The following is a 27,951-nucleotide window of genomic DNA, read 5'->3' as shown; positions in this document are numbered from 1 at the left end:
CCCGACCCAGTGCCCCTGGGACCCACCCCTCTCCTCCCCGGCATGTTTTGGGGGAATGCCCTCAGGTACTGCTACTGGACGTGGCTCCAGCCGCCATATCTTTCACCTCCTCCTCGTCTGGAGGACAATCCACGAAGTCCGCCAACATGGCTGCCGCCTGGTCCTCCTGCTCCTGAGGGTGGGGGCCCACGTTAGTTTGTGAAGTGGGGGCGGGGGGAGGAGAGAGAGGGAGAGAGAGAGAGAGACATACACATCAATCACAAATGAATGAACAAGGCATGGAAGACTCTGACCGAGGGGGAATCGCAGGAGCTAAATGCCATTAAGCGGTTGATCACCCACAAGGGGATTGCGTCAGCCATGATGGAACGGTGGAGCGACCGATGGGCCGAATGCCCTCACTCTGCTCTCAAGGGGAAGGAGAGAGATATTAGAATGGCCCTCGGTACATGAGGCATGAGCGCTGGATTGTGAACTCAGGGTCTTCACCATGGCAACCATTGCCTCGGATTCACTCACTGACCTAGAGTCACACAGCACGGAAACAGACCCATCGGCCCAACCAGTCCGTGCTGACCATAATCACAGACTCAACTAGTCCCCACCTCCCTGCTCCTGGCCCATATCCCTCCAAACCTTACCTCTTCATGTACTCATCCATGTCTTTGTACGCAACGAATAGGAAGGGTTGAGAGGGATAAAGGGCCAACAGCTGGCGAATGAGACTAGATCAGGTTCAGACATCGGCGGTTGGGCCAAAGGGTTTGTTCCTGCAGCTGGATGACTGTGGCTAAAACCCTCCGATCCTGAAGCAGAGCCCCAAATCTTCCCGTTAGGAATGCAGAGTAACACTGCGGGTGCAATTTCGGGGAATGCTTCAAAGAAACCACAAGTGGCTACATTGGGCGTCCTCTGGAATATAGCTAACACGCAGGGTCGCAAGGGGTGGGGGCCGTTATTGCTTAGGACCGTTCCATCTCGGGGATGGGGGGGTGAGAAAACAGTCACACCAGGGTAGGGAGATGATTTGGGGGGGGGGGGGGGGGGGGGTTGCTTACCTCAGTTTCAGGGGCGGCTTTCTCAGCGGGTTCCTCCTCCTCTCGCTGCTGCTGCTCCATGGGCTCAGCCTCCGTCACGCCCTCCTCCTCCACCTCCCCTTGCGGGGGTGCCTCGACCGCGTCGGCCGCTCCGTCTCCCCCCTCCTCCTCCTGCAGGGTCGGGGCGCCCTCTTCCCCCGGGCCCGCGGCCCCTCCCCCTCCAGCAGAGGGGGGCTGGGAGTCCCCTCCGTCCGCTCGCTCCCCGGGGAGAGGGGGGGTGGTCTGCAGCATCTCCGGGCGGGCCCTCTCCTCGCTCTCACCCATCGGCTGCGGCGGTGGCTGGCTCTGGACGGGGGCTCCCTGGCCCCGCCCCCCTGGGCTGCCCTCCCCCTCACTCCGCCGGGGGCTGGGCACCCCCTCGGGGTGGGGCTCTGGCGGCCCAGGCCCCTCCCCCTCCTGTGGGGGGGCGGGCGGGAGCTCCACAGGCCGCGGGGCGAGGGCGGGCTCCTCCTCAGAGGTGTCCCCCGGGCCCCTGGGCCTATACATCTCCACCTCCCCTTCCTCCTCCTCCTCTTCCTCGTCCTCGTCCTCCATCTCCTCATCCATCTCGTCCTCCTCCAGCTCACCCTCCTCCTCAAAGTCCTCCTCTTCGTCCTCGTAGTCTTCCTCCTCCTCCTCCTCTTCCTCCTCCTCCTCCTCGTCGTAGTAATCCTCCTCTTCCTCCTCCTCCTCCTCCAGGTAATCCTCCTCCCCTTCCTCGTCTTCGCTGCTGTTGATGTTGATGACCGTCAGCTCTTCGTCCGGCTCCTGGGAGGCAGGCCGGGCCTCGCCAGGGCCCCCTGGCTCTTGGGGCTGGGGCGTGGGGATGGGGAGGGGGGTTGGGGCCTTGGCTCCCTGGGCCCGAGGCGAGGCCACCACCACTTTCTCGATCTCCTCCGGCGCCTCTTCACCCTGCCCTTCCTCCTCTTTCCTCCTCCTCTTGGCGTCGGCTGGGGTGGCAGGGGGTGGTGGCAGCGCCGGAGGGGAGGACGACGATGATGAGGGGGGCCCTGCGGCACTCGGCCCGGTGCCCCCCATCGCTGCTGGTGCCCCCCGGTCGGGCAGCAGCCCCTCGGGAACAATCACCACGCTGTCGTCGGAGTCACTGTCCAGGGAGATCTCCACGTCTGACTCCTCCTCCTTGTCATAGCGAATGAAGACGGGGCGGCTGCAGTTGGCGTCGCCCCCGAAGACAGCCTCCTCGCCGGGGGGCGCCGTGGGGATCCCCTCCTGACCCATGCCACGGTGGCTCTCCACCGACGACGGGAAGCGGGCAGGCGGTGGGAGGGAGAAACGAGCAGGTGGGGCGTGGTCAGTCAGAGCCCGGGGCCCGGCCCCGGGGGGAGGGGGGTGACTCGGAGGGGGAGGGGCAGGCAAGTGGAAGGTGGGCACTTGCGGTGGCCTGGCGGGGGTCTGCGGATCAGCGTTGGGCGTGGGCTTGAAGGCCGTGGCGATGAGGCTGGCAGCACTGAGGGGCATCTGCAGCGACGGCACTCGGGGGTGGATGAGACAGTTGCAGATGACCATAGCCTCCAAGCAGAATGACGAGACCTGCGGGGGGGAGGGGGGAAGAGGCGAGAGTGAGGGGAGGGGGCGAAGAAGGCACAGGATTTAACACGGTGATACTGTCGGCGACAGGACCACCCTTTCCGATCTCCCATCTCCCCCCCCCCCCCCCCCCCCCCACGAAAGCACCGCAGATGCTGTGGTCAGAGATGGCTGCAGAAGCTCAGTGGGTCTCCAGAGAGAAATCAAGAGTTAACATAGCAGCTCCGCCCTCGTTCACTCTGATTTCTCTCGGCAAGTGCTGCCAGACCTGCTGAGCTTTTCCAGCAACTTCTGTTTTGGTTTCCCAAACTGAACAAGTCCCATTCAGCCCATATCTCTCTGAACCTTTCCTGTTCGTGTACCTGTCCAAACACGTTTTAGATATTGTCATTGTACCAGCCTCCACCACGTCCTCTGGCAGCTCATCCCATACACGCACCACCTTCTGTGAGAAAATGTTACCCCTTAGGTCCCTTTTCCATCTTTCCCACTCTCACCCTAAACCTATCCCCTTTTATAGTTTCAGACTCCCCTACCCTGGGGATAAAGAACTTGACTATTCACCCTGATCCGTGCCCCTCAATTTTATTAACCTCTGCAAGGTCACCCCTGAGGCTCCGACGCTCCAGGGAAAAAGTGTCCCAGCCTCTCCTTATAACTCAAACCCTCCAGTCCTGCAAACATCCTTGTAAACGTTTGCTGTACCTTTTCCAGTTCAATACTTCCAATAGCAGTTATGGAGTTTCCAAATTTCCTCTGATCGGCAGGGTAAAAGTACTCGGATGCAAGAGGACTTATGGGGCAGCTCTCAGAGCGAGCGCACGTGCCCAACAGACAGCATGAGAGCGAGAGTGCCCAAGACAGGGCGCGATTGGGTAGGCTAGACGTGTTTCCAATGTTGGTGAAGTCCAGAACTAGGGGTCACAGTCTAAGAGTACGGGGTAAGGCCATTCAGGAATGAGATGAGGAAAAATCTCTTCACTCAGAGTTGGGAACCTGTGGAATTCTCTCCCACAGAAAGCTGTTGTGGCCAGTTCATTTGGTATATTCAAGAGGGAGCAGGACGTGGCTCTTTCAGCTGAAGAGTTCAAGGGGTATAAGAGGAAAAGTAAGAATGGGATACTGAGACTGCACGATCAGCCCTGATGGCATTGAATGGTGGGGCAGGCTTGAAGGGCTGAATGACCTACTCCTGCACCAATATTCGGTGTTTCTGAAGAGTCAGCCATCTTGACTATGGGTGTGGAGTCACGGGTAGGCCAGACCAGGTAAAGATGGCAGATTTCCTTTCCTACAGGACATTAGTGAACCAGATGGCGTTTTTAAAACCACCAATTTTCCAACAATCTACCATCACCACCACCACAACTGAGATCACAGAGATTTATCCATGGATTATAAATTCAACCCTGTTGCTGTAGTGGGATCTAAAGCAGTTTATAAAGTCATGACGGTCATGGATAGAGTGTAGAGCCAAGGTCTTTTCCCAAGGTTAGGGGAGTCCAGAACCACAGGGTAAGATGAGAGGGGAAAGATTTAAAAAGGACCTAAGGGGCAACATTTTCATGCAGAGAGTGTTGAGTGTTGAGGCTGGTACAATTACAACATTTAAAAGGCATCTGGATTGGTATGTGAATAGGAAGGGTTTAGAGGGACATGAATCATCACAGAATCCCTACAGTGTGGAAACAGGCCAACATGTCCATGCCGACCCTCTAAAGAGCATCCAAACCAGACTCATGACCACTGTATCCCTGTAACCCACATTTCCCACCTACACATCCCTGGGCACTATGGGACAATTTAGCACGGCCAATCCACCCTAACCTGCATATCCCTGGGCACTATGGGACAATTCAGCACAGCCAATCCACCCTAACCTGCACATCCCTGGGCACTATGGGACAATTTAGCATGGCCAATCCACCCTAACCTGCACATCCCTGGGCACTATGGGACAATTCAGCACAGCCAATCCACCCTAACCTGCATATCCCTGGGCACTATTGGTCAATTCAGCACAGCCAATCCACCCTAACCTGCACATCTATCGATTGTGGGTGAAAACTGAAGCAACTGGAAGAAACCCATGCAGACACATGGAGAATATGCAAACTCCACACAGTCGCCCGAGGGTGGGTTCGAACCCAGGTTCCTGGCACCATGTGGCAGCAGTACTCTGTATCTCACCCCACGCTCCAGCTGCAGCACCCCTCCTGGAGGGAAAGTGCAACTTCAGCATGACAGCTACATTGTCACGTGACATGTACAGCACTGGGTGCCAAAAGGAACAAAGGCGGAAGTGTGTGTGGAGAATGAGATAGCTGCTTCCCTTACCTCAGTGTTGCTGTCGTTCTGTCCTTGGCTGAACATTCTGACGGCGCAGTGCAGTGGTGGCGGCCATTTGGAATTGGGAACCAGCAGCAAGAAGAGCAGGAGACGGTACAGCTCCCGCCGACAATCCGCCCGGAGATAGGGGCTGGTCATGCTGCTGTTCTGCTGCAGTCGGAGCAGGAGGGGTACCACCAGCTCATGGAGCTTCTGCAATAGGAAGACAGGGGGGAAACAGGGAGGAAAAGGTGTTCAATGGGGCTCTCATCGCAGACTCACCCTTGACAAATAGCTAAAGCAAACAGATGCGGATACTGACAGAGCTAAAGTCTCAAGTCTAGTGACCCGAGTTACATTTAATAACGTATTTGCTGTCTATCAAACTGTTGGCCATTTGGGCTCATCTTGCTGGATATTTGATACAACTGAGTCTAACACACAAGCCCCCCTCCCCCAGCCACATTGTAAGGGACAGTTAAGCGACTGATTATTTGCTACCAGGAGACAGTAAAAGCCCAGGTATCGGAGCAACTGCCCAAATGGTTAACTCTGTTACAGAGCCAGCCCTGAACTCACTGAAGAAACCCCATTTCCTGGCTGGCGCTGAGTCGCTCTCACCTTGTGGGTCTCTTCCTTCAGCAAGCTTCCACAGGATAGGATCACATCGCTACAGACTGCACCGGGGAGGGAAGGACAAAAAGCAGAGTGTTAGGGTCCTGCAGTCAGTCGGGGGAGGGGTCAAAGTCCTCGTGCCACCCCCAGACATGGTCAATTGTATCACAGCACACTATGTAGGAGGAGGTCATTCTGCCCCTCATCCTGACTGTGGCCACGATTTCACACCCAGCCTTCCCCCCGCCAAGAGACCTGACAGCCCCCCCTCCGATGATAAGTGTTTCTTTAATCTCGGCCCTGATTATATTAAAGGGCTTGGCTCCCTCTGGGACGGAGGGGAGATAATTCAGAACACTGACCGCGCTCTGAAAGAGGTGCCTTCTCCAATGGGAGGTTTTTAAATTGTCAAAACACCCCACCCCACCCCATCCTTGTGGATCCTACTGTGTTAGTGAAAGGTGCCAGGGCTTTCACCGCGTCCCCGAGCTCCCCGCTACCTCTCCCTCACCTCAGACTGACCTTTGCAACCGTCCGTTTCCCTCCCCCGCCACTTTCTCCCTGTGTCTCGTATCAAAGGCAGAACGACCTTTGTAGTGGGAGGCTGTGCCCGTACGCCTCTGTGGGGCATAGAGGCGGAGACACACTGGCGCGGGTACCTTTCAACGCTGCGAGGCAGACGTCGCCGTTGGCGGTGGGGTCCCGCTTCCTGTGGCCCGGCATGGCCGCAGCATCCTCCAGGTCCATCAGCTTCTGCCTTTTGGCGCTCGGCTTGCCGTAGTTAAATGGCTGGCTCCCATCTCCCGCCGGCTTGCTGGGCCGGAGCTGCGGGGGGAGGGTGGAGAGAGAGCAGGGTCAATGCCAAGGCCTCACTCTGGCTTCCCCGCCTGCAACCTCATGGCGGAAGAGAGGGAGGGGTGCTGACTGACCTCTGTCCTACCTCATGTACATCATTTGGAGACGTTGGGGAAGGTGGCAGGGAGGTTGAGAAATTTCAAATTCCCCCAAGAGACCGCAGGCTTAACGTCGATGTTATTATGCTCCCCCCAACCCCTCCGCCCCAGCAAGTGCGGCCCCTGTTTAATGCCTCAGATTTGGGGAGACACCCAGAGGGGGAACAGGGGAGGGCGGTGACGCACAGAGTGAGTGCTACACCGTATGCTGTCCCTCTCCCGGGAGCATTGTGCTGGGAACTCAGCTTTCCACTCAGGTCTGATGGCCATTGGAACCCTCACTGTGTTTGAGCATCTCGTGGTCCCGGGAATGTCTGCTGGAGACGGTGTTGGGAAACTTCTGTTTTGAGCATAAAAATTAGGAGTTTCTCCACTGTATCGAACTCTGCGCTGTCCCTGTCTGGGAAGTGCCTGATGGAGCAGAGGGGACAGTGTAAAGGGAGCTTTGCTCTGTAGCTAACCCCATGCTGTCCCTGTCCTGGGAGTGCCTGATATGGGGGACAGTGTAGAGGTAACTTTACACTGTATCTAACTCTGCATTGTCCCTGTCCTGGGAGTGTTTGATGGGGACAATGTAGAGAGAGCTTTACTCTGTACCTAAACCTGTGCTGTCCCTGTCCTGGGATGGGATGGGGACAGTGTAGAGGGAGCTTTACTCTGTACCTAAACCTGTGCTGTCCCTGTCCTGGGATGGGGACAGTGTAGAGGCAGCGTTACTCTCCCATTGACGATGTGTGTGTGCGTGCACAATTGTGCACCATCCTGGGGGGGGGGTTTGGGGCCAAGAGACACAATTGGGGCTGACATGTTGAAAGTGGGGACGGCCTTTTCCCAGCAGCGGAGCCAATTCCTGAGCCGGGGAATTTCCCGCCCCGTCAGCATACATTACCCTCCCCCCACCCCGCCATTACCCGGCCAGGGTTACGGCAACTCTCTGCCACCCCACCCTATCATCCATCGGAGAGGAAGGCCCCCTCTCCCTGCCCGGAGGGCGGGGGATGCAAGTCAACGCCGCATTGAATTCCCCCAACTCCTCCCCCCCCCCCCCCTCTCCGCCATGTCACTTCCCTTACCTTGGTCGTATCCACCGCTGGGGTCACATCAGCAATCAGGTTGGCCAATAGGATGTCACAGTGATGGAACGGCCCCTGCAGGACCCCCGAGGAAGCCCCACACACCTTCAGCCACGTCCCCAGCACCTCGTAGGCCTTGACTCTCACTGAGCTGCGAGTACACAAAGGGGCGGCATTGCGGTCAGCTCCTGCCCAGTCTTTACCCGCGGCTCTGGGCAAGTTAGGCACTGCCTCCCAGCACAGCCTGACCCGCCAGATGGTGGCAAGTTGCCCCTGCCCAGCCACATACAACTGACTGGGGTCAGTAGGTCACCCCCCTCCCCAAAACCCCAAGAGGGCATCAAGTGATTCCACTCAGTTGGCACCTACAGCCAATGCCTCCACCATGGAGGCTCAGTGTGTCCCAGAATTCACCAAAAGTCCTCAGACAGCACCTTCCAACCCCACAACCACTTCAGTCTAGAAGGACGAGGACAGCAGATACATGGGAACACCACACCCCCGACACGTTCCCCTCCACTCCCCTATCGGCTGTTCCTTCAGTGTCGCTGGGTCAGAATCCCAGAACTCCCTCCCTAACGGAGCCATTTGGATGTCCCTACATCATCCGGGACTACAGAGGCTCAAGAAGGCAGCTCACCCCCAACTTCGCAAGGGGCAAATCCAAATAAATGCTGGGCCCAGCCAGCAAGACCCAGATTCGCCAAGTAACTTTTCTTTAAAAAGCTGAGATTTCACTCCTGGCGGGAGATTGGAGTCATGTTATGAAACTTAGTAACTTAGTTACTGAAACTTAGTTACTAAGTTTCAGTAACTTAGGACCAGATACACTGGCATTTAAAAGGAAGTGATTTTATTGAAACATTTGGGATTTGAAGAGGACTGGAGTACTGTGTGCAGTTCTGGTCACCCTGTTATAGGAAGGATATTATTACACTGGAGACAGCTCCAAAGAGAAATCTCAGGATGTTGCTGGTGATGGAGGGCTTGTGTTATAAAGAAAAGCTGGATAGGCTGGGACTTTTTGCACTGGAGCGTAGGTGGTTGAGGTTTACAAACTTATATAATTTAGACGTTTATAAGGAGAGAGATATAAAAGACACGAGGGGCAATTTTTTCTTTTACACAGAAGCTGGTTCTTGTGTGGAATGAACTTCCAGAGGAAGTGGTGGTTATTGATACAATTACAACGTGGAAAAGAGACTTAGATAAGTCCATGAATAGGAAAGGTTTGGAGGGATATGAGCCAGGAGCAGGCAGGTGGGACTAGTTTAGTTTGGGATTCTGGTTGGGCCGAAGAGTCTATTTCCATGCTGAGGACTCTAGTAGATACTGGGAGGATGTTTCCAGGGGTCTCAGCACTAAAGGGATCGTCTATTTAAGACAGAGATGAGTAGGCATGTCTCTCTCTCTGAGAGAATCCTTTAGGTTTAGAATTCTCTCCTCTCGGAGTGGAAGCTGGGCCGCTGATTATATCCAATAGGGAGTTAGACCGGTCCCTTATCGATCGGAAATCTGAGTGTGTGACAGTGTGCGTGTAAGAGAAAGAGCAAAAAACAAAGGGAGAAAGAGGTTTGAACACTGTCTCGATGGAGGCCTGGGGGCAGCTGTTGAAATCTTTTTTAGGTGGATAAGGCAGATAGTTTCCCATTCAAAATACAAATCTAACAGCAATCGAAGGAGAGGGGGGGAATGAGAATAAAGAGCTGGAGACACAAAGCAGACATGGGCGGAGCAGGCTAGAGAGGCTGAATGGTCTCATACTGCCCCAATTCCAGACGGGCTTGCCCCATTTGGGATGTACTGACTGACCTGTAGGCTCTCTCCTGCCCGGGCACAGCGGACTCCCGGGGTGTGCTCCAGGCAGTCAGGACCTGCGGGAAGAGCCGGCAGATGATGTCGGAAAAGCGTACCAAATGCTTCCTGCTCCTGTCGAGGTAAAACACAGCGATTTTTCACGTGCCAGGGCATCATTTTCAACACAGACACCAGCCAGAACGGGCAACTGTAAGGGTCAGGAGCAAAATTAGGCCATTTGGCCCATTGGATCTGCTCCACCCCGACCACTCGTGCCCGATCGTGATTTCTCAACCACATTCTCCTGCCTTCTTCCCGTAACCTTTACTAATCCAGAACCCCTCTCTCTGTCTAAAAGAGGCTCAATAATCTACCCTCCACAGACCTGTGGTAATGGTTTCCACAGATTCACCACCCTCTGGCTGAAGAAATTCCTCATCTCAGTTATGCCCTCCAGTGGGAAAACGCTGCTGGCTATTCACCTTATTGATGCCCCTCAATTTTATAAACCTCTAGGCAGTCACCCCTCTGTCTCAGACGCTCCAGAGAGAAAAGTCCCAGCCTCTCCTTAGAGCTCAAACCTTCCAGTCCAGATAGCATCCTGATAAAGAGAGTCATAGTCACAGAGATATACAGCACGGAAACTGACCCTGTGGTCCAACTCATCCATACTGACCAGATATCCCAACGTAATCTAGTCCCATTTACCAGCACTTGGCCAATATCCCTCTAAACACTTTCTATTCATATACCCATCCAGATGCCTTTTAAATGTTGTAATTATACCAGCCTCCATCACTTCCTCTGGCAGCTCATTCCATACACATACCACCCTGAGTGAAAAAGTTTCCCCTTCGGTCCCTTTTATGTCTTTCCCCTCTCACCCTAAACCTATGCCCTCTAGTTCTGGACTGCCCCACCCCAGGGAAAAGACTTTGTCTATTCACCCTATCCATGCCCCTCCATTTTATAAACCTCTCGAAGGTCAGCCCTCAGCCTCCGACGTTCCAGGGAAAGCAGCCCCAGCCTATTCAGCATCTCCTTACAGCTCAAATCCTCCAACCCTGACAACATCCTTGTAAATCTCTTCTGAACCCTTTCAAGTTTCACAACATCCTTTTGATAGGAAGGAGACCAGAATTGCACACAATATTCCAAAAGTGGCATAATCAACATCCTGTACAGCCGCAACATGACCTCCCAACTCCTGTACTCAATACTCTGACCAATCAAGGAAAGCATACCAGACGCCTCCTTCACTATCCTATCTACCTGCGACTCCACTTTCAAGGAGCTATGAACCTGCACTCCAAGGTCTCTTTGTTCAGCAACACTCCCTAGGACCTTACCATTAAGTGTATAAGTCCTGCTGAGATTTGCCTTTCCAAAATGCAGCACCTCGCATTTATCGGAATTAAACTCCATCTGTCACTTCTCAGCCCATTGGCCCATCTGATCAAGATCCTATTGTAATCTGAGGTAACCTTTTTCACTGTCCTCTACACTTCAATTTTGGTGTCATCTCCAAACTTACTAACTATACCTCCAACGTTCATGTCCAAATCATTTACATAAATGACAAAAAGTAGAGGACCCAGCACCAATCCTTGTGGCACTCCACTGGTCACAGGCCTCCAGTCTGAAAAACAACCCTCCACCACCACCCTCTGTCACCTTTCAGCCAGTTCTGTATCCAAATGGCTAGTTCTCCCTGTATTCCATGAGATCTAACCTTGCTGATTTCCCACACTGTGCTGACTATTCCTGATCAGTCCTTGCCTTTCCAAATACATGTACGCCCTGTCCCTTAGGATCCCCTCCAACAACTTGCCCACCACCAACTTCAGGCTCAGTGGTTCTATAATTCCCTGGCTTGTCCTTACCACCCTTCTTAAACAGTGGCACCATATTAACCACCCGCAGTCTTCTGGCACCTCACCTGTGACCATCGATGATACAAAATATCTCAGCAAGGGACCCAGCAATCACTTCTCTCGCTTCCCACAGAGTTCTAGGATACACCTGATCAGGTCGTGGGGATTTATCCACCTTTATGCATTTCAATAAATCCAGCACTTCCTCCTCCGTAATATGGACATTTTTCAAGGTGTCACTATCTATTTTCACACATTGTAGATCTTCCATGTCCTACCCCACAGCAAACACTGATGCAAGATAGTTGTTTAGTATCTCCCCCATCTCCTGAGGCTCCACACAAAGGCTGCCTTGCTGATCTTTGAGGGGCCATATTCTCTCCCGAGTTACCCTTTTGTCCTTAATTAATTTGTAAAATCCCTTTGGCTTCTCCTTAACCCTGTTTGCCAAAGCTATCTCAAGGCCCCTTTTTGCTCTCCAGATTTCTCTCTTAAGTATACTCCAAACTGCCTTTATACTCTAAGGATTCACCTGATTTTTCCTGTCTGTACCTGACATATACTTCCTTCTTTTTCTTAACCAAACCCTCAATTTCTTTAGTCATCCAGCATTCCCTATACCTACCAGCCTTTCCCTTCACCCTGACAGGAATATACTTTCTCTGGATTCTCGTTAGCTCATTTCTGAAGGCTTCCCATTTTCCAGCCGTCCCTTTACCTGGGAACATCTGCCCCCAATCAGCTTTTGAAAGCGCTTGCCTAATACCGTCAAAATTGGCCTTTCTCCAATTTAGAACTTCAACTTTTAGAACTGTTAGGTCTACCCTTTTGCATCACTATTTTAAAACTAATACAATTATGGTCGCTGGCCCCAAAGTGCTCCCCCACTGACACCTCAGTCACCTGCCCTGCCTTACTTTCCAAGCGTAGATCAAATTTTGCACCTTCTCTAGTAGGTACATCCACATACTGAATCAGAAAAATTTCTTGTACACTTAAACTCCTCTCCATCTAAACCCTTAACAATATGGCAGTCCCAGTTTACGTTTGGAAAGTTAACCTTGAGATGCAAGGGAGGGGCCAGAGGGGGGGGGGGGGGGGTTCTATTTACAGAAGAGGGTAATAGGATGAACGGTGGCACACTTACACGGTGATGACTGCCGAGAGAATTTCCAGCGCGTCGCAGTGGATTGCCGGCAGGACTAACATCTTTAATGGTCCATCCCCTATCCAGCTCTGCAACCAACAATGAAGGAAAGCTCGTTAAAACCACACCCAAGAGGACGGGAGCCACATTTCACAACTGCGTGTAGAGTATGAAAGGAGCAAACACGAAAGCAGATCCATTCACAGTATGGCACAGGAGGCAAGGAGAAAGAGTAAAGAGGTGAGTTTCAGGCCGACTGCTCCTGAAAAGCTTCTTTGAACATGTCAAAAATGTGCAGAACAACAGTGCCAACAGTTAACAGCCTGTGGGCAAATAACCAGCGATGAACCAAAAGACAGAAGCGAGTAAGGAATCGGAGAATTAAGTTCTCCGCAATTATTGCTGAACAAGAGTGCACCAGAAGACAGGGAAATAACTTGCGATAAACAAAAGCAGAAATAAGTCAATAAGGGATTGGAGAATTAAATTCCCTGGGATTATTGCTGAGCAGCGACGCTGGGCTAGAGCCTTGCCCTCTTTGAGACAATAACAAATTTCAAACATTCACAACAATATATAGATTGAATGTTTGAAATATGGATCTCCTGATGACAGCAAGATATCAAGATTCAGCAGCCTCCCTTCTCAGTGAGATGTCAATTATTCTTAAATAAGTGTTCAAATTTTTAATGCCACGTAGAACAATATTGTTTGCAATGTATCAGGAGAAAGTAACAAACGTCTAAAAGCTGCCTCTATCATAGAATCCCTATAGTGTGGCAATAGGCCATTTGGCCCAACGAGTCCACACCAATCCATCCCTACCCTATTACTCTACATTTACCCCTGCCCCTAACCTACACATCCCGGAACACCATGGGACAAATTAGCATTGCCAATTCACCCTAGCCTGTACATCCCTGGGCACTATGGGATAACTTAGCACGGCCAATCCACCTTAACCTGTACATCTTTGGATGGTTGGAGGGAACCGGAGCACCTAGAGGAAACCCATACAGACACAGAGAGAATGTGCAAACTCCACATAGAGTCGCCAGAGGCCGGAATTGAACCCGGGTCCTGGCACTGTAAGGCAGCAGTGCTAACCACTGAGCCACCATGTCACTGGATTAGCAGTCCAGTGATAATACCAACACCACCTGTTATTTACAACACAGACATTGAATGCTGAAATGCAGTTCTTGAGCTAATGTGATCAAAGGGTATGGGTGTGTGGGGGGGGGCGCAAATCAGGAACAGGGGACTGAGTGGGATGGTCCTCATGAATGGTGAAGCAGGCTCGAAGGGCCAAACGGCCTACTAAAGCTCCTACATTTCTACGTTCACTGATACCCTCTCTCTGGGGGAAACAGAAGTCCATGCCCAGGTACACCTCCATATGATTGCTGCATAGTGCCTAGGGATGTGCAGGTTAGGGTGGATTGCCCGTGCTAAATTGTCCCATCGTGTTCAGGGATGTGCAGGTTAGGGTGGATTGGCCGTGCTGAATTGTCCCATCGTGTTCAGGGATGTGGAGGTTAGGGTGGATTGGCTGTGTTAATTTGTCCCATAGTGTTCAGGGATATGTAGGCTGGGTGCATAAATGTAGAGTAATGGGGAATGGATTTGGGTGGGATACCCTTCAAAGGATCGGTGTGGACTTGTTGGACCGAAGGGGCTGTTTTCACATGGTAGGGATTCTATGATTCTTCTACATGACCAAAACTAATGCTCTGGGGACCTGGGTTCGAATCCTGCGGCAGACAACAGTGGAACTCAAATTCAATAATGAACTGAAATGAAGAACCCACTTTTGGACGAATCAAGCTGGTTCACTCAGGGCCTGGAGGCTTACTTGATCTGACATTCAACTCCAGACCCTAGCCAGCAACTCCCTCAGGCGGAAATGAATAAGAAACACAGGAGCAGGAAGCGATCTCTTGATCCTGTGTCAACAAAATCATGGTTGATCATCCAACTCGGTCACCTGTTCCCTCTCTCTCCCTTTTATCCCAAAGAGCAACTTTGAATTCCTCCTCAAAAACACATTCAGTGACTTGGCATCAACTGCTTCCTGTGTTTACAATCGAGCGTGATTATAGGTATCCCCTGCTTTTCGAAAGTTCGCTTTACGCTGCTTCACTTTTACGAAGGACCGCTAACCGAAAGAAACCCAAAGAGGAGTTTCGCTTTTACAAAGAAAGGCAGAATATTAATTAATGAATTAACAGTAATTGCCTCTTGACTTTACACCATTTCGGCTTACGATAGGTTCCATCGGAAAGTTCTGCTTTTGGAGAGCAGGGGAAACCTGGACATGGCTTGATTTTTGCTGGATTGAAATTTCGCCTTAGCCCTGGACCTATGTTTCTGGACTTGGAGCCCAGCAGCATCATTAGGCGAAAATGAGGACTGCAGATGCTGGAGATTACAGTCAAGATTAAAATGGTGCCGGGAAAACACAGCAGGTCAGGCAGCATCTGGGGTGCAGGAAAATTGACGTTTTGGCCAGGAGCCCTTCCTGATGAAGGGGCTCCTTCCTGAAATGTCGACGTTCCATCATTACACGGCTGCCTACCCATGAGCTACAGATAGAGGGAGGGTCAGAAAACATCCGGTAGGGAATCAGTGTCTGAGCAGCGTGCGAGCTGCACGGAGGATGAGAGTCAAAGCAGAGTCCTTCCTCCCACCGGGAACAGCTTCGAGAAGCCATGGGCTAAGGAAGGGGTGGGAGAGCAAGGCTTTCCTTACCATGTTCTTGGTGCTGATGTTCAGGATCCGACAGACCAAATTCAGGACGTCCTGCACCGGGAGCTTCACCGGCACCGGGAAATCTGAACTGCAAGGCAAGGGAGAGGCAGAGCTCAGCAGTTAGCAAGAGGAGACAGCAAGAGCTCAAAAGCACCGCGCGGGCAGCAAGCTCATTGGGAGAGGAACACAGATTGTGACGCAATTACAGCAAATACTTCAACCACGCAGCAGCAGGGATTAGGGTCAAACCAGCTCTGTAACCGCCCAGGATCCGGACTAGGGGGAGGAATCCTGTGGGTCTACGTGTGCTGGGCTTTGAAATCTCTCGATAATTGGGATGGTCAAGGTTTGAAATCTCCAGCAATTTGTGCTTTCAGTTTCGGCACTAAGTGCGTGCCAAGTTGCTGGCCTGAGTGTGGTTTTGGGGACATCATGCCAATGTTTATTCACGCTTACAGCAGCAGAGTGACCGCGCTACTTGGTTGGAGTGTGTCAGGTATACCTTAGCGTGCAGAGAAATCTTTCACTGCTCCGAACCGCTCGGAGTGAAGGAAGCTGGGAGCCTCCAGCTCCCAAATAAACAAGCAAGCAAAGTAGCCCTGTTGGCTCACTCAGTGAATGATTGGTGCAGGGTCAGGAGGAAAGCAAATTTGACAAGGTTGCAATCTACGTAATGGCAGGCAGTGATGAAACAAGAGAGGGGGGAGAAAGGGGAGAAAGAAAGGGGGGGAGAAAGAGAAGAAAAAGAGAGAGCACGCGAGAGGGGAGTGGGAACGCTGGCTGTACCTGAGGAGCAGCGAGAGGCACTTGCTCAGCGCAGAGAACCGTTGCCTCAGCTGCAGCACGTGGAAGGGGTCTCCATCGTTCAGCTCAGGGAGGGGCAACATGACTCCTGGGCCTTCATAACGAACTGGGTCTGCGACAGGCAACAGGTCAAGGAGAGGGTTAGTTTGCACATCCCCGCACCGACTCTGTACGAAGATACAGCACAAAAACGGTACCCCCTAAAACTCTGCGATTTGTTGTCCCCTTTCTGAGTATTTATTCAGATTTCCCCTTTTGAAAACTGGTGATGTCATGGACAGTGAAGGAGGTTATCAAAGATAACAAAGGGGTCTTGATTAACTGATTCAATGGGCTGAAGACTGGCTGGTGGAGGTCAATTTGGATAAACGCAAAACAAACCAGGGCAGAACTTATACAATTAAAAGTAGGGCCTTTTGTTATGTTGTAGAACAGAGAGACCTTGAGGTGCAGGTACATAATTCTTTGAAGTTTGCTTCACATACAGACAGGGCAGTTAAAAAGGCATTTAGAACACATGTCTTCATTGCTCGACCTTTGAGTAATGGAGTTAGGACGTCATGTTGGGGTTGTACAGGACATTAGTGAGACCTCTTCTGGAGTACTGTGTCCAGTTCTGGTCACCCTGTTAAGGGAAGGGCATTATTACGTTGGAGAAGATTCAGAAGAGGTTTACCAGGATGTTGCCAGGAATGGAGGCTTCAGTCATTGGGACTGGCTGGGATTTTTTTTCCCTGGCATGGAGGAGTTGAGAGGTGACCTTATTGAGATTTATAAAATCATGAGGGGTATAGGTAAGGTGAATAGCAGATATCTTTCCCCTGGGTTGGGGAAATTTCAAGACCAGGGGCATATTTTTGAAATGAGAGGAGAAAGATATATAAAAGATGAGTGAATGGTGTGTGGAATGAACTTCCAGAGGAAGTGGGAGGAGTACAGTTATAACATTTAAAAGGCATTTGGATAAGTTCATGAATAGGAAAGGTTTAAGAGGTTTCTGGGCCAGAAGCAGGCAGGTGGGACTAGTTTCGTTTGGGATTATGGTCAGCACAGACTGGTTGGACCGAAGGGCCTGTTTCTGTGCTGTATGACTCTTATTAAATCTGCATCGACCACCCTTCCAGACACAGCACTCCAGATCGCAACAATGCACTGCATTAACTCTCCTTCCCTCCCTTTCTCAATTACCCGTGGCCTTCCTACTCCTGGACACAGCTTCTCCTCACCCCAGCTCCCTCTTATTAAAAGACTAAAAGTCCGTGTGTCCCCCCCCGCCATTTTGAAAGATTCTCACCTCCTCTGCTACAAGGAAAAGCTTCTCCATGTCCCTCCACATAAGTGAAGCTGCCCCCCAGCACAGGTACAGAACAAAATGCAAATCCCAGTTTGGTGCTGGAATAGACACTACTCTGTCCTCCACCTCCCAGGCAGCGAGTGATTCTTTCCTCCACCAGGATTTCCGAACTCGCAGGCACTGCACTCACTTCCTCCACTTGTCGGCTTTGCCAATCGGATTTTGACCTCGGACCCCACCGACGGAGTTTACTTTCAGGATCTGTTACTGGACAGTCGCTGACCATCTTGCATCCCAGGCCAAACCCTTCCGTGGCAATCTTACACACTTTGAAAAGGACACCCTCCTTCCGCTAAAGCTCCAACAGGTACCGGGTCCAGCCTCCTCCTGAGACAACAACAGCTTCACCTGAAAACCCCCCTCCCAAGTACATACTCTAAAACAGCTTCCAAGCAGCAGATGCTGTCCAACTGTTTCTCCCCCCCAGACACTGCAGGACATTTTTTTAATCATTCATGGGATGAGGGTGTCGCTGGCTAAGCAGCCTTTATTGCCCAGAGGGCAGTTAAGAGTCAACCACATTACTGTGGGTCTGGAGTCACATGTAGGCCAGACCAGGTAAGGATGGCAACTTCCTTCCCTCAAGGACATTCGTGACCCAGATGAGTTTTACCAACAATCGACAGTGGTCATCATTAGACTCTTAATTCCAGGTTTTTAATGGATTCAAATTCTACTGCCTGCTGTGGTGGGAGTCGAACCTGGGTCCCCAGAACATTACCTGGGTCTCTGGATTAACAGTCCAGTGATAATACCATTAGGCCATCGCCTTGCAACTTGTTGAGTTTCTCCAGCACTCTCCACTCCTTTTTATTTCAGATCTGTAGCGCCTGATGTTGGGCAGATCCATAAATCAGGGTCCTTAAACAAGGAGACCAAAACTGCAGACTGTTCCCAGCGCAGTCTCACCAACGCCCTGCACTGCCGTAGCAAGACCCACGTACTCCCTTTCCCTGGCAATAAAGGGTTATATATCATCAGCGGCCCTAATTACCTGCTGTGGACTAGTGATTCATGTGTAAGGGAACACTCACTCCCATCGGACCGTGGCTTTCTGCAGTCTCTCCCCACTTAAACAAAAGCCCACTCCGCTATTCTTCTTGCCAAAGTGCACAGCCTCACATCATAGGGACAGAACAGCACAGAAAGAGGCCCTTCAGCCCATCACGGTTGTGCCAGTCAAAAGGAAGCTCCAGCTGTTGGCACGTCTGCCTACAGCTGCCAAACCTGTGCCCGCTCATCAATGCAATGCCACACCTGACTGCCAGGCTTGTTCACTTTGTGGGCAAATGGAATATTGTCCTTTACTGATGAAGGGATTGAGTTTAAGAGCAGGAAGGTTATGCTGCCGCAGGAGAGGGTGTTGGGACACCTGGAGTACTGTGTGCAGTTCTGGTCTCCTTACTTGAGAAAGGATGTACTGGCAATGGAGGGGTGCAGAGGAGGTTCACTCGGTTGACTCTAGAATAGAGAGGGTTGCCTTATGTGGAGACTGGGCCGATACTAATTGAAATTTAGAAGAACGGGGTGGGATCTTATATAAAATTAGGAATGGAATAGATAAGGTAGAAGCAGAGAGAATGTTTTCACTGGCTGGTGAAACTCGGACAAGAGGGTGTAGCCTCAAAATTAGGGGGAGTAGATTCAGGACTGAGTTAAGAAGGGACACCTAGGGAAGCAGCTGAGACTTCCTCAGTAAATGCTTTTCAAGCGAAGAGAGATAATGTTTTGATTGGTTAAGGAATTGAGGGCAATGCTGAGCGGGAGGGTAAGTGGACCTGAGGCCACAAACAGGTCAGCCATGAAGTTACTGAATGGTGGAGCAGGCTATTGGGTGGGGGTGGAGGTGGGGGCCCGACGGCCTACTCCTGCTCCTAGCCCTTACATGCATTTGGCTTGCCCTCTCACCGGTTTCTGCCCCTTCGTACAACTGCTCGACCAGGCCGTGCAGGGTGGCGAGGAGGTAGTGTAGCTGCTGTGCCCAAGACTCCACGTACTTCATTCCCTGGGCAAACCCGGCTCCAAGCCCTGGCAACAATACGTAGCATTGGCAGGCCAGCTGGAGAGAGAGGAGGGAGAGCGGGGTTAGTCAGTCAAATGCAGCGTCCGGTATTACACAGCGCAGGAACCAGCCATGCAACCTACCCCATCGTTTTTGTTGAAGTCATTTGTGGGCATCGTTGGACAGGCCCAGTATTTATCGCCCATCCCCAATTGCCCAGAGGGCAGTTAAGCCTCACCCACATTGCTATGGGTCTGGAGTCACGTGTAGGTCTGACCGGGTAAGGATGGCAGTTTCCTGCCCTCAAGGAAGCTAGCGAACCAGATGGGTTTTTCCGATAATCGGCAAAGGATTCACGGTCACCGTCTGGAATTGGTTTGTATAGAATTCAGATGCCACCCCCCTGATGTAGCAGGATACTAACCCAGCTCCCCTGGTGAACAGTCCAGTCGTAACACTGCAAGGCCATTCTCCCACACACACTGCACGCCCCCACCACCCCCATTATCCAATATCTCCCCCTGACTAATGCACCTAACACAACGGCCTGATGAAGGAGCAGCATTCCGAAGGCTAGCGTGCTTCCAATTAAACCTGTTGGGACTATAAGCTGGTGCTGCGTGATTTTTAACTTTGTACACATTCCTGAACACTATGGGCCATTTAGCATGGCCAATCCATCCTAACCTGCACGTCTTTGGACTGTGGGAGGAAACTAGAGCACTTGGAAGAAACACAGACAGACATGGGGTGAACGTGCAAACTCCACACTTACAATCGCCTGAGGCTAGAATCGAACCCGGGTCCCTGGCGTCGTGAGGCAGCTGTGCCAACCACTGAGGCACCATGCCATCCCCACTGCCACTTAAGGGTTGTACAGCAGGGAACCAGATACTTGGGTCCAACTCGTCCAAATTAATCAAAGTCCCACTCACCAGCTTTTGGCAAATATTATACAGTGACAGACCAGCCCCCACCCAGTACTGTACCCCAGTGTTATACAGTGACAGACCTGTCCCCACCAGTACTGTACCCCAGTGTTATACAGTGACAGACCAGCCCCCACCAGTACTGTACCCCAGTGTTATACAGGGACAGACCTGTCCCCACCAGTACTGTACCCCAGTGTTATACAGTAACAGACCTGTCCCCACCAGTACTGTACCCCAGTGTTATACAGTAACAGACCTGTCCCCACCAGTACTGTACCCCAGTGTTATACAGTGACAGACCTGTCCCCCACCAGTACTGTACCCCAGAGTTATACAGTGACAGACCTGTCCCCACCAGTACTGTACCCCAGTGTTATACAGTGACAGACCTGTCCCCACCAGTACTGTACCCCAGTGTTATACAGTGACGGACCTGTCCCCACCAGTACTGTACCCTGGTGTTATACAGTGACAGACCTGTCCCCACCAGTACTGTACCCCAGTGTTATACAGGGACAGACCTGTCCCCACCAGTACTGTACCCCAGTGTTATACAGTGACAGACCTGTCCCCACCAGTACTGTACCCCAGTGTTATACAGTGACAGACCTGTCCCCACCAGGACTGTACCCCAGTGTTATACAGGGACAGACCTGTACCCCACCAGTACTGTACCCCAGTGTTATACAGTGACAGACCTGTCCCCCACCAGGACTGCACCCCAGTGTTATACAGGGACAGACCTGTACCCCACCAGGACTGCACCCCAGTATTATACAGTGACATGCAAACCCTTCCTTTTCATGCACCCATTTAGTTGCCTTCTAAATGGTGGGGTGTGGGGGAATCTGTTTGGGGCATACAAAATTATGAGAGGCACAGAAGGAGTGAAACATGAAACTTTGATCCTTAGGGTGCACCCTCGGCCACAGGTTTAAGGTGAGGAATAACCGGTCAAGAGGAAAGCTGGAAAAGATGCTTCCTCACTCAGAGGGTGGCAAAAATAGAAAAGCGCGTTGTCTGAGAGGGTGACGGAGGCAGGCACGCTCACAGTATTTAAGAAGCATCTGGATTAGCGCTTAAAATGCCAGGGCCTGGAAGGCTGTGTACTGAGCAAATGGGATTAGTGTTTTGGTCAGCAGAGACATAGCAGGCCAAAGGGTCCATCCCCCTATGCTGTATGACTCCAAAACGTGTGATGTTTCAAGCTCAACCACCTTCTGTAGGAGAGAATTCCACAGGTTATGCTGCAGCTGTACAGGGTGCTGGTGAGGCCACACCTGGAGTACTGTGTATGGTTCTGGTCTCCTTACTTGAGAAAGGGCGCACTGGCACTAGAGTGGGCGCAGAAAAGGTTCACTCGGTCGATGCCAAAGTTGAGAGGGTTGCCTTATGAGTAAAGGCTGAGTAGACTGAGACTGTACTGATTGGAATTGAGAAGAATGAGGGAGGGACCTGAAAGGAACATATAAAATGATGAAGGGAATAGATAAGATAGAAGCAAAGGAGGCTGTTTCTGTTGGGAGGTGAAACTAGAATGGGGGGCCATTGCCTCAAAATGAGGGGCAGCAGATTTGGGACTGAGTTGAGGTGGAACTTGTTCACCCAAAGGGTTATGAATCTGTGGAAATGCCCTGCCCAGGAAAGCAGTTAAGGCCACCTTGTTGATAGATAGATTTTGGAACAGTAAAGGAATTTAGGGCAAGGGTGAGCGGGAGGGGTAAGTGGACCTGAAGCCACAAAAAGATCAGCCATGATCGTATTGAATGGCAGAGCAGGCTCAAGGGACAAGGTGGCCTACTCCTGCCCGTATTTCTTAAGATCTTACCTCCTCACTCTGTGGGGGACAGTATGTATTCTCAAATCAGTGCTAAATGGCCTGCCAACATAGACTTAGAAAGGAGTGGAAGGGTCAAGACATAGGATGTCAGTTCTTAAAACACAAGCCAAGCCATTCAGGGGCCTTGAAGTGTTGCCTTGACAATGGGAGTGGAAACCTGGAATTATTTTGCCCGGAAAACTGGAAGCCGATGGGCATTGACTGAAATCCTAGTACTCACTCCGTTTGCAGGCTGACAGATCCCAGTCCGGCAGACAGAATGCAAGATCAAATCTCACCTGGGACACGCATCACTGCCCTGTGCTTACCTCTTGCATGTGTGGGCTCCCAGTGTCAAGTTTACTCAGGAAGTAAGCAGCAAGCTTGCCCTGTTGACACAGAGGAGGCAGAGTTAGTGTTCAATGACCTGCAAATCCGTCTGCTGCTCTTCAAATGCCCCTTTACCCAGCGATATTCCAGCATCAGGGGTGTAGCAATGAATTGGTGCAGACTCATTGCATCACACCTGTACAGGACCCCAGTGTTATACAGTGACCGATCTGTCCCAACCAATACTGTACCCCAGTGTTACACAAAGACAGACCTGTCCCCACCAGGAGTGGACCCCAGTGTTAAACAGTGACAGATCTATCTCCACCAGCATTGAATCCCAGTGTTATACAGTGTTGAAGGGCTTTTGCCCAAAACATCAACTTTCCTGCTCCTCAGATGCTGTCTGCCCTGCTGTGCTTTTCCAGCACCACTCTAATCCCCACCAGTATACATCCCAATGGTATACATTGATAGACCTGTCGCCACCACTGCATCCGTGTTATTCAGTGACAGCCCTGTCCCCACTAGTACTGTACCCCAGTGTTACACAGTGACAGACCTGTCCCCACCACTGTATCCGGGTGATATACAGTGACAAACCATGTTACAGAGCTGAAATGGCTCTGTCCAGTCACCCCCCTGCTCCAAATGCACCACTGAGAGAGCAGCACAATGTACTTGTGGAACTGAACTGGCCAGATGGCGTAGTCTGAATTTGCAGTTTACGAGGTGAGGGATCAGCTGTCTGTACACAAGGTGACACCTGAAAGACTGGAGAATCCCTTACCCGCAGAGATCCACAGGCCCGGGGGTAAAAGGTCATACAGGCCTTCATTCCCTCTAGCGCTGCTCCTTGACACTGCAAAAGTAGGTAGGTAGGTATTAGACACATTCACAATTGACTTACTCATACAACGTTAAACTGGGACTGAGGACAGCAGGAACTGAAAACTGTCTCTCTCATGTCAACAACAACCCCAGAGAATATTTTCCACACCGTAAAGGGCTGCACTGATGCTCCACTGTCCGGTAAGGATGGGGAGTGAAGGACTCAAGTATTGGAGACTGCTCAGACTGGAGACTTCAACTATCACCAGAAAAGATTATTAAACACTGCTGGCCACTTCTTCAACAATCCCAAACTAATCCCACTGTTTCACTCTCTCCCCATAACCCTGTACCCCCAATCCCCAAACTAATCCCACCGTCTCTCTCTCTGTAACCCTGTATCAATCCCCGAAGTAATCCCACTGTCTCACGCTCTCCCCGTAGCCCTGTATCAATCCCCAAACTAATCCCAGTCTATCTCTCTCTCTCTCACCCTGTATCAATCCCAAAACTAATCCCACTGCCCTGCCCTCACCCCACAGCCATCCCAATCCCCAAACTAATCCTGATGCTCCGTGCACTCCCCGTAGCCAGCCCCAAAATAATCCCACTGCCCTACTCTCTCCCCATAGCCATGCCAATCCCTAATATAACCCTAATGCCCCTTGCTCACCCCGTATCAATCCCCAAACTAATCCCACTGCCTTGCTCTCTCCCTGTAGCCTTGTTTCGAGATGTTCCATGTGGAAGGTGGTAGATTTGTGTCTGTACCAGGGTATGCCCAGAATCTGTTCGTGATAAGGAAGCTCAACAAACAATCAAGGAAAGCAGCTCAAGAAATAAAAGAATTGCCGAGTATATCGAGTGAGAAAAATAGCCAAGTGCACAAAATGGTCATGGCACAGGAAGCGGCCATTTGGCCCACTGTGCCTGCACTGGCCCTTCAATCGAGTATCATTACCCAGTGCCAATCTCCTGCCTACCTCCCTACACACCTTCCAATAACCAATAACCATCCAATGCCCCAACTGAACCTGCCCCCACCCATTTCCAGGTGGCGCATTTTAGACGCTAACCACTCGATGTGAGAAAGTTTCCCTCACATCTCCCTTTGCTGCTTCTCACACATCACTTCAGATCGATGTGCCTCTCCTCCTTGCTCCTTTTGCGAATGGGCAACAGTTGCTCCCTCTCTACTCTGTCCAGTCCTTGCTCGTCATTTTTGAAAACCTCCATCAGATCTCCTCTGAATCCTTCTTCTCTTTAAGGAGAAGGTCCCAACTTAAACAAGCACGTGGCCTATACAGTCAATGGCAGGGCCCTGGATGGTGCTGTGGAACAGAGGATCAGGGCTTCAGGCACATAATTCATTACAATTGGTGTCGCAGGTGGACAGGGTGGTTAAGATGACATTTAGCACGTTTGCCTTCATTGCTCACACGTTTGAGTACAGGATCTGGGACGTCAAGTTGACCTTGTACAGGATGTTGGTGAGGCCTCTTCTGGAGTAACTATGTACAGTTCCAATTGCTCAGTTATAGAAAAGACATTATTAAACTGGAAAAGGCTTCAGAAGAGATTTACCGGGATGCCACTGGGAATGGAGGGTTTGACCTTATAGATTGGGACGTTTCCCACTGGAACATAGGAGGTTGAGGGTGACCTTATTGAGGCTTATGAGATCAAGAGGGGCACAAATGAAGTGAATGACGAGGGTCTTGCCCCTAGGGTAGGGGAATCCAAAACCAGGGGGCATATTTTTAAGGTGGGAGGAGAAAGATTTAAAAAGGACATTAAAAAAGTGTTGCGTGTATGGAACAAACTTTTTGAGGAAGTGGTGGATGTGGGTACAATTAAAACATTCAAAAGCCATTTGGATAAGTCCATGAATAGGAAAGGTTCAGAGGGATATGGGATAGGAGCAGGCAGGTGGGACTAGTTTAGTTTGGGATTATGGTCAGCACGGACTGGTTGGATGAAAGGGTCTGTTTCCGTGCTGTATGATGCTGTCCTTTTTAGGTTTCTGATCCCTAAAACCATTGTAAATGGCTTCTATCTTCTCACTCCAGGGCGTACACAACTTCCCTACAACAGAGCACCCACAGCTGTACATATCATCCAGCCAAGGGCTAATAAATGTCTTGTACAAGTTCAGCAGCAATTCCCTGTGCTTGGAACCCATCAGTAAAGCCGAGGACACTGTGTGCTTTATGAACTGCTCTCTCCCTCCCTGTCGGGCCATCTCCAATGATGTGCGCACACATCCACCCAGATCCCTGCGCTCCTGCGCCCCCTTTAGGAACGCACAGATAAGTGCGGATGATAGAAATCAAACCTGGCAATCGTGCCCAGGAAACAATGGAAGGAGAAATCGAGGGCAAAACAGAAGAGAGCGAACAGAAATAGCCATTGAGACATGGTTGATGATAACCAAAGATTATGTTGACAACCGCATTAAGGTTGGACCAGACTAAACCCCCTTCAAAATATTGAGATAGTTTGGACCCAAACTTTTGCTTATTTTGATGGTAAATATAAGGTGCTGTATTCCAGATGCAATGCGACAGGTCAAACTACTCAACTTTAAGGAGAAAAATATTTTTTTCATGCAGTATAGTCAAAATATAACCAAAATATTGGCTTAGGTGTAAATCTACCAGCCTAACAAAGTAATACACATTAAATACAAATCAACTGATCTAACATAGTCACACCCCACAAACACACACCTTTTGCAAAAAGCAAATTTAGAGAATCCAGATCTCAGATGTAACTCCAGCAGCCCAGGAGGGAAAAAAAAGAGAAAACCCAGAGAGTGTCTAGCAGAGAGAGAGGAACTGACTCAGCAACATCCCAAAAAACTAAAAATTTCCTGGTCCTGCAGAAACGTGACCACACCCAGCCAGGCTGCTTCTATCGTTGCAACTTTTTTTTAAAAAACCAAGGACTCAGAAGCTGTTTACTTTACAAGTTTGCAGTAGACATCTCTGTCTTCAAACTTTCCTTTAAAGAGAAACAGGACAAAACAGACACTTAACGTTGTGCAATCATTACATAACCAAGATGGGCGGATGCTGCAAATTGAAAACAAAAGCACAGAAAGGGCTGGGAAAAGGCAGCAGGGTCTGACAACACTGGAGGGGACAGGACGTGCGAAAGTGAGCACAAAGGCAGAGCCAATGCTTCTTCGCGGCTTACCTCAGGCTTCAGTGCTAAGAGAGCAGTCACAATGGCTGGAACGTGGTTCATGGCCACTTCCCGGGCCAGCTCCAGGAGCTGGGAGGAGTACTTCAGCAGGTCATGGAGCACCCAGATGGCCAGCTCCGTCGTCGTCTGGGGGTCCTGGGACTGCAGTGAGGCAAGGAGTGAGAAAGGAAAAGAGAGACAGGTCAGTCACAGTCTGCTCACCAGTAACCTCCTTCCCTCGAAAGAGGAGGGTGGGGAGAGGGCGAGGAAGGAACGTGGTCTGGGCTCACCTGGATAATGTGCTGCACAGCTCGGAGCCAGGAGATGCACTGATCCTGGAAGGTATCTGTGGGACTGTCAGCCACCAGCACGGCCAGCAAGCAAACTCCTTCGAACCTATCGGGAAGAAGAAGCAGATGGAGAAGGCGGAGGGGCTTGTTAGCAAGGGCTCAACTCAACCAACTTACGAGGCACTCCGTCTAACCTCACAACCCCAGGACAGAGACAAAGCTGGGGGACAATAACACATGATGACTTGTGGCACTGCCCAGGAGCAATTTGTGCAGACCATTCGGCCCTTCAATTCCACAAGACAGGGGTTGTTTGGAATGTTTCCTTCCAGAAACCTGACTCGCTTCTATCTAGAATCTGTCTCATGCAGCCCAGGGCATTTCATTTTCAAATTATTTGCCCATGGGGCTCGGGTGTTTGGTCCCCAGTGGGGGTGGCGAAGCATTTACTGCCCGTCTGTGCCTTGGGAAGGTGGTGGCGAGCTGCACCTTCTGGGAACGCTGCAGCCCCATGTCTAACAATGGAGAGGCCCTTCGGCCCACCATCAGTTTACACACCCCCTCCCCCCCAGTAAAACAGGAGTGGGGGTGCGGGGTGGGTCTCACCTGCTTTTGACCGACCGGAGACTGGAGTTGCTGATACTGATCAAGCCGCTCAGATCCGATGAATTCTATGGAAGAAAAGGCAGGAGGTTAAGGCGGCAGGTGTTACAGGGGACAGGGCCTGAGGTGAAGGGTTCTGGGTGGACTGAGCGATTGATCCACAGCCTCCAGACACCGCGTGAGGGAGGAAGGCAAGGAAAGCAGAGTCTCTGCTGAACTGGCACTGGAGTGAGATGAGGGAGGGGGAATATAGGAGAGGAGTGGAGAACTGAAGGGGGGGGGCATGGAGATAAACAGAGGGAAGGGGGGGGGGAGAAAGAGGGACCTGGGAAAGGGGGGGGGGAGAAAGAGGGACCTGGGGGGGGGGGGGGGGGAGGGGAGAGTAGAAGTGTGTCTCTCTCGGTGTGCCTCCCTCCCTCCTGCTGCTGTTGTTGTTGTTGTACCTCGGCCTGCAGAAGTCGCTGCGCCCTGAGCTGCTGCACAATGTCGGCGAGGTGCTGCGGGCCTGGCTCCAGGCCACCCTCCCGTTCTCTCTCCCCTTGGGCCGGTTGCCGGAGCAGACCGGTCACCGTGTCCAGCAGCAGCGAGGCCGCCATTCTGGAGACTAACCGCCCGCCTGTCTGCGTCACCAACCAGCG

At 51.3% G+C, this 27,951-nt stretch overlaps 1 protein-coding gene across 1 annotated transcript; it reads right to left on the bottom strand.

Annotated features, from left to right (window-relative positions):
- pelp1 (proline, glutamate and leucine rich protein 1) lies at positions 1-27,951 on the bottom strand. The gene is made up of 17 exons (XM_072591435.1): positions 27,757-27,951; positions 27,317-27,381; positions 26,711-26,816; positions 26,433-26,582; positions 23,194-23,265; positions 22,403-22,462; positions 19,229-19,379; positions 15,949-16,078; positions 15,163-15,250; positions 12,412-12,500; positions 9,406-9,522; positions 7,594-7,744; positions 6,227-6,392; positions 5,574-5,629; positions 4,962-5,165; positions 1,059-2,627; positions 1-172 (listed from the first exon to the last, which is right to left on the bottom strand). Exons 1-17 carry the CDS (start codon positions 27,907-27,909, stop codon positions 62-64), a joined length of 3,438 nt encoding a protein of 1,145 aa, XP_072447536.1. The 5' UTR covers positions 27,910-27,951; the 3' UTR covers positions 1-61.

This window comes from Chiloscyllium punctatum, chromosome 21 (assembly GCF_047496795.1).
Source record: "Chiloscyllium punctatum isolate Juve2018m chromosome 21, sChiPun1.3, whole genome shotgun sequence".
Lineage (NCBI taxonomy): Eukaryota > Metazoa > Chordata > Chondrichthyes > Orectolobiformes > Hemiscylliidae > Chiloscyllium > Chiloscyllium punctatum.
Note: the sequence above shows the minus strand (reverse complement) of the source record. Positions and strands in the feature narration are given on the sequence as shown.

Excerpts from the sequence above, each read along its gene's own strand:
- pelp1 (XM_072591435.1), bottom strand. The coding sequence starts at position 27,909 with ATGGCGGCCTCGCTGCTGCTGGACACGGTGACCGGTCTGCTCCGGCAA. Across the intron at positions 19,380-22,402 it reads GGAGCCCACACATGCAAGAG|CTGGCCTGCCAATGCTACGT; the intron begins GTAAGCACAGGG and ends CTCTCTCTCCAG. Across the intron at positions 5,630-6,226 it reads CTGCCTCGCAGCGTTGAAAG|TCTGTAGCGATGTGATCCTA; the intron begins GTACCCGCGCCA and ends TCCCCGGTGCAG.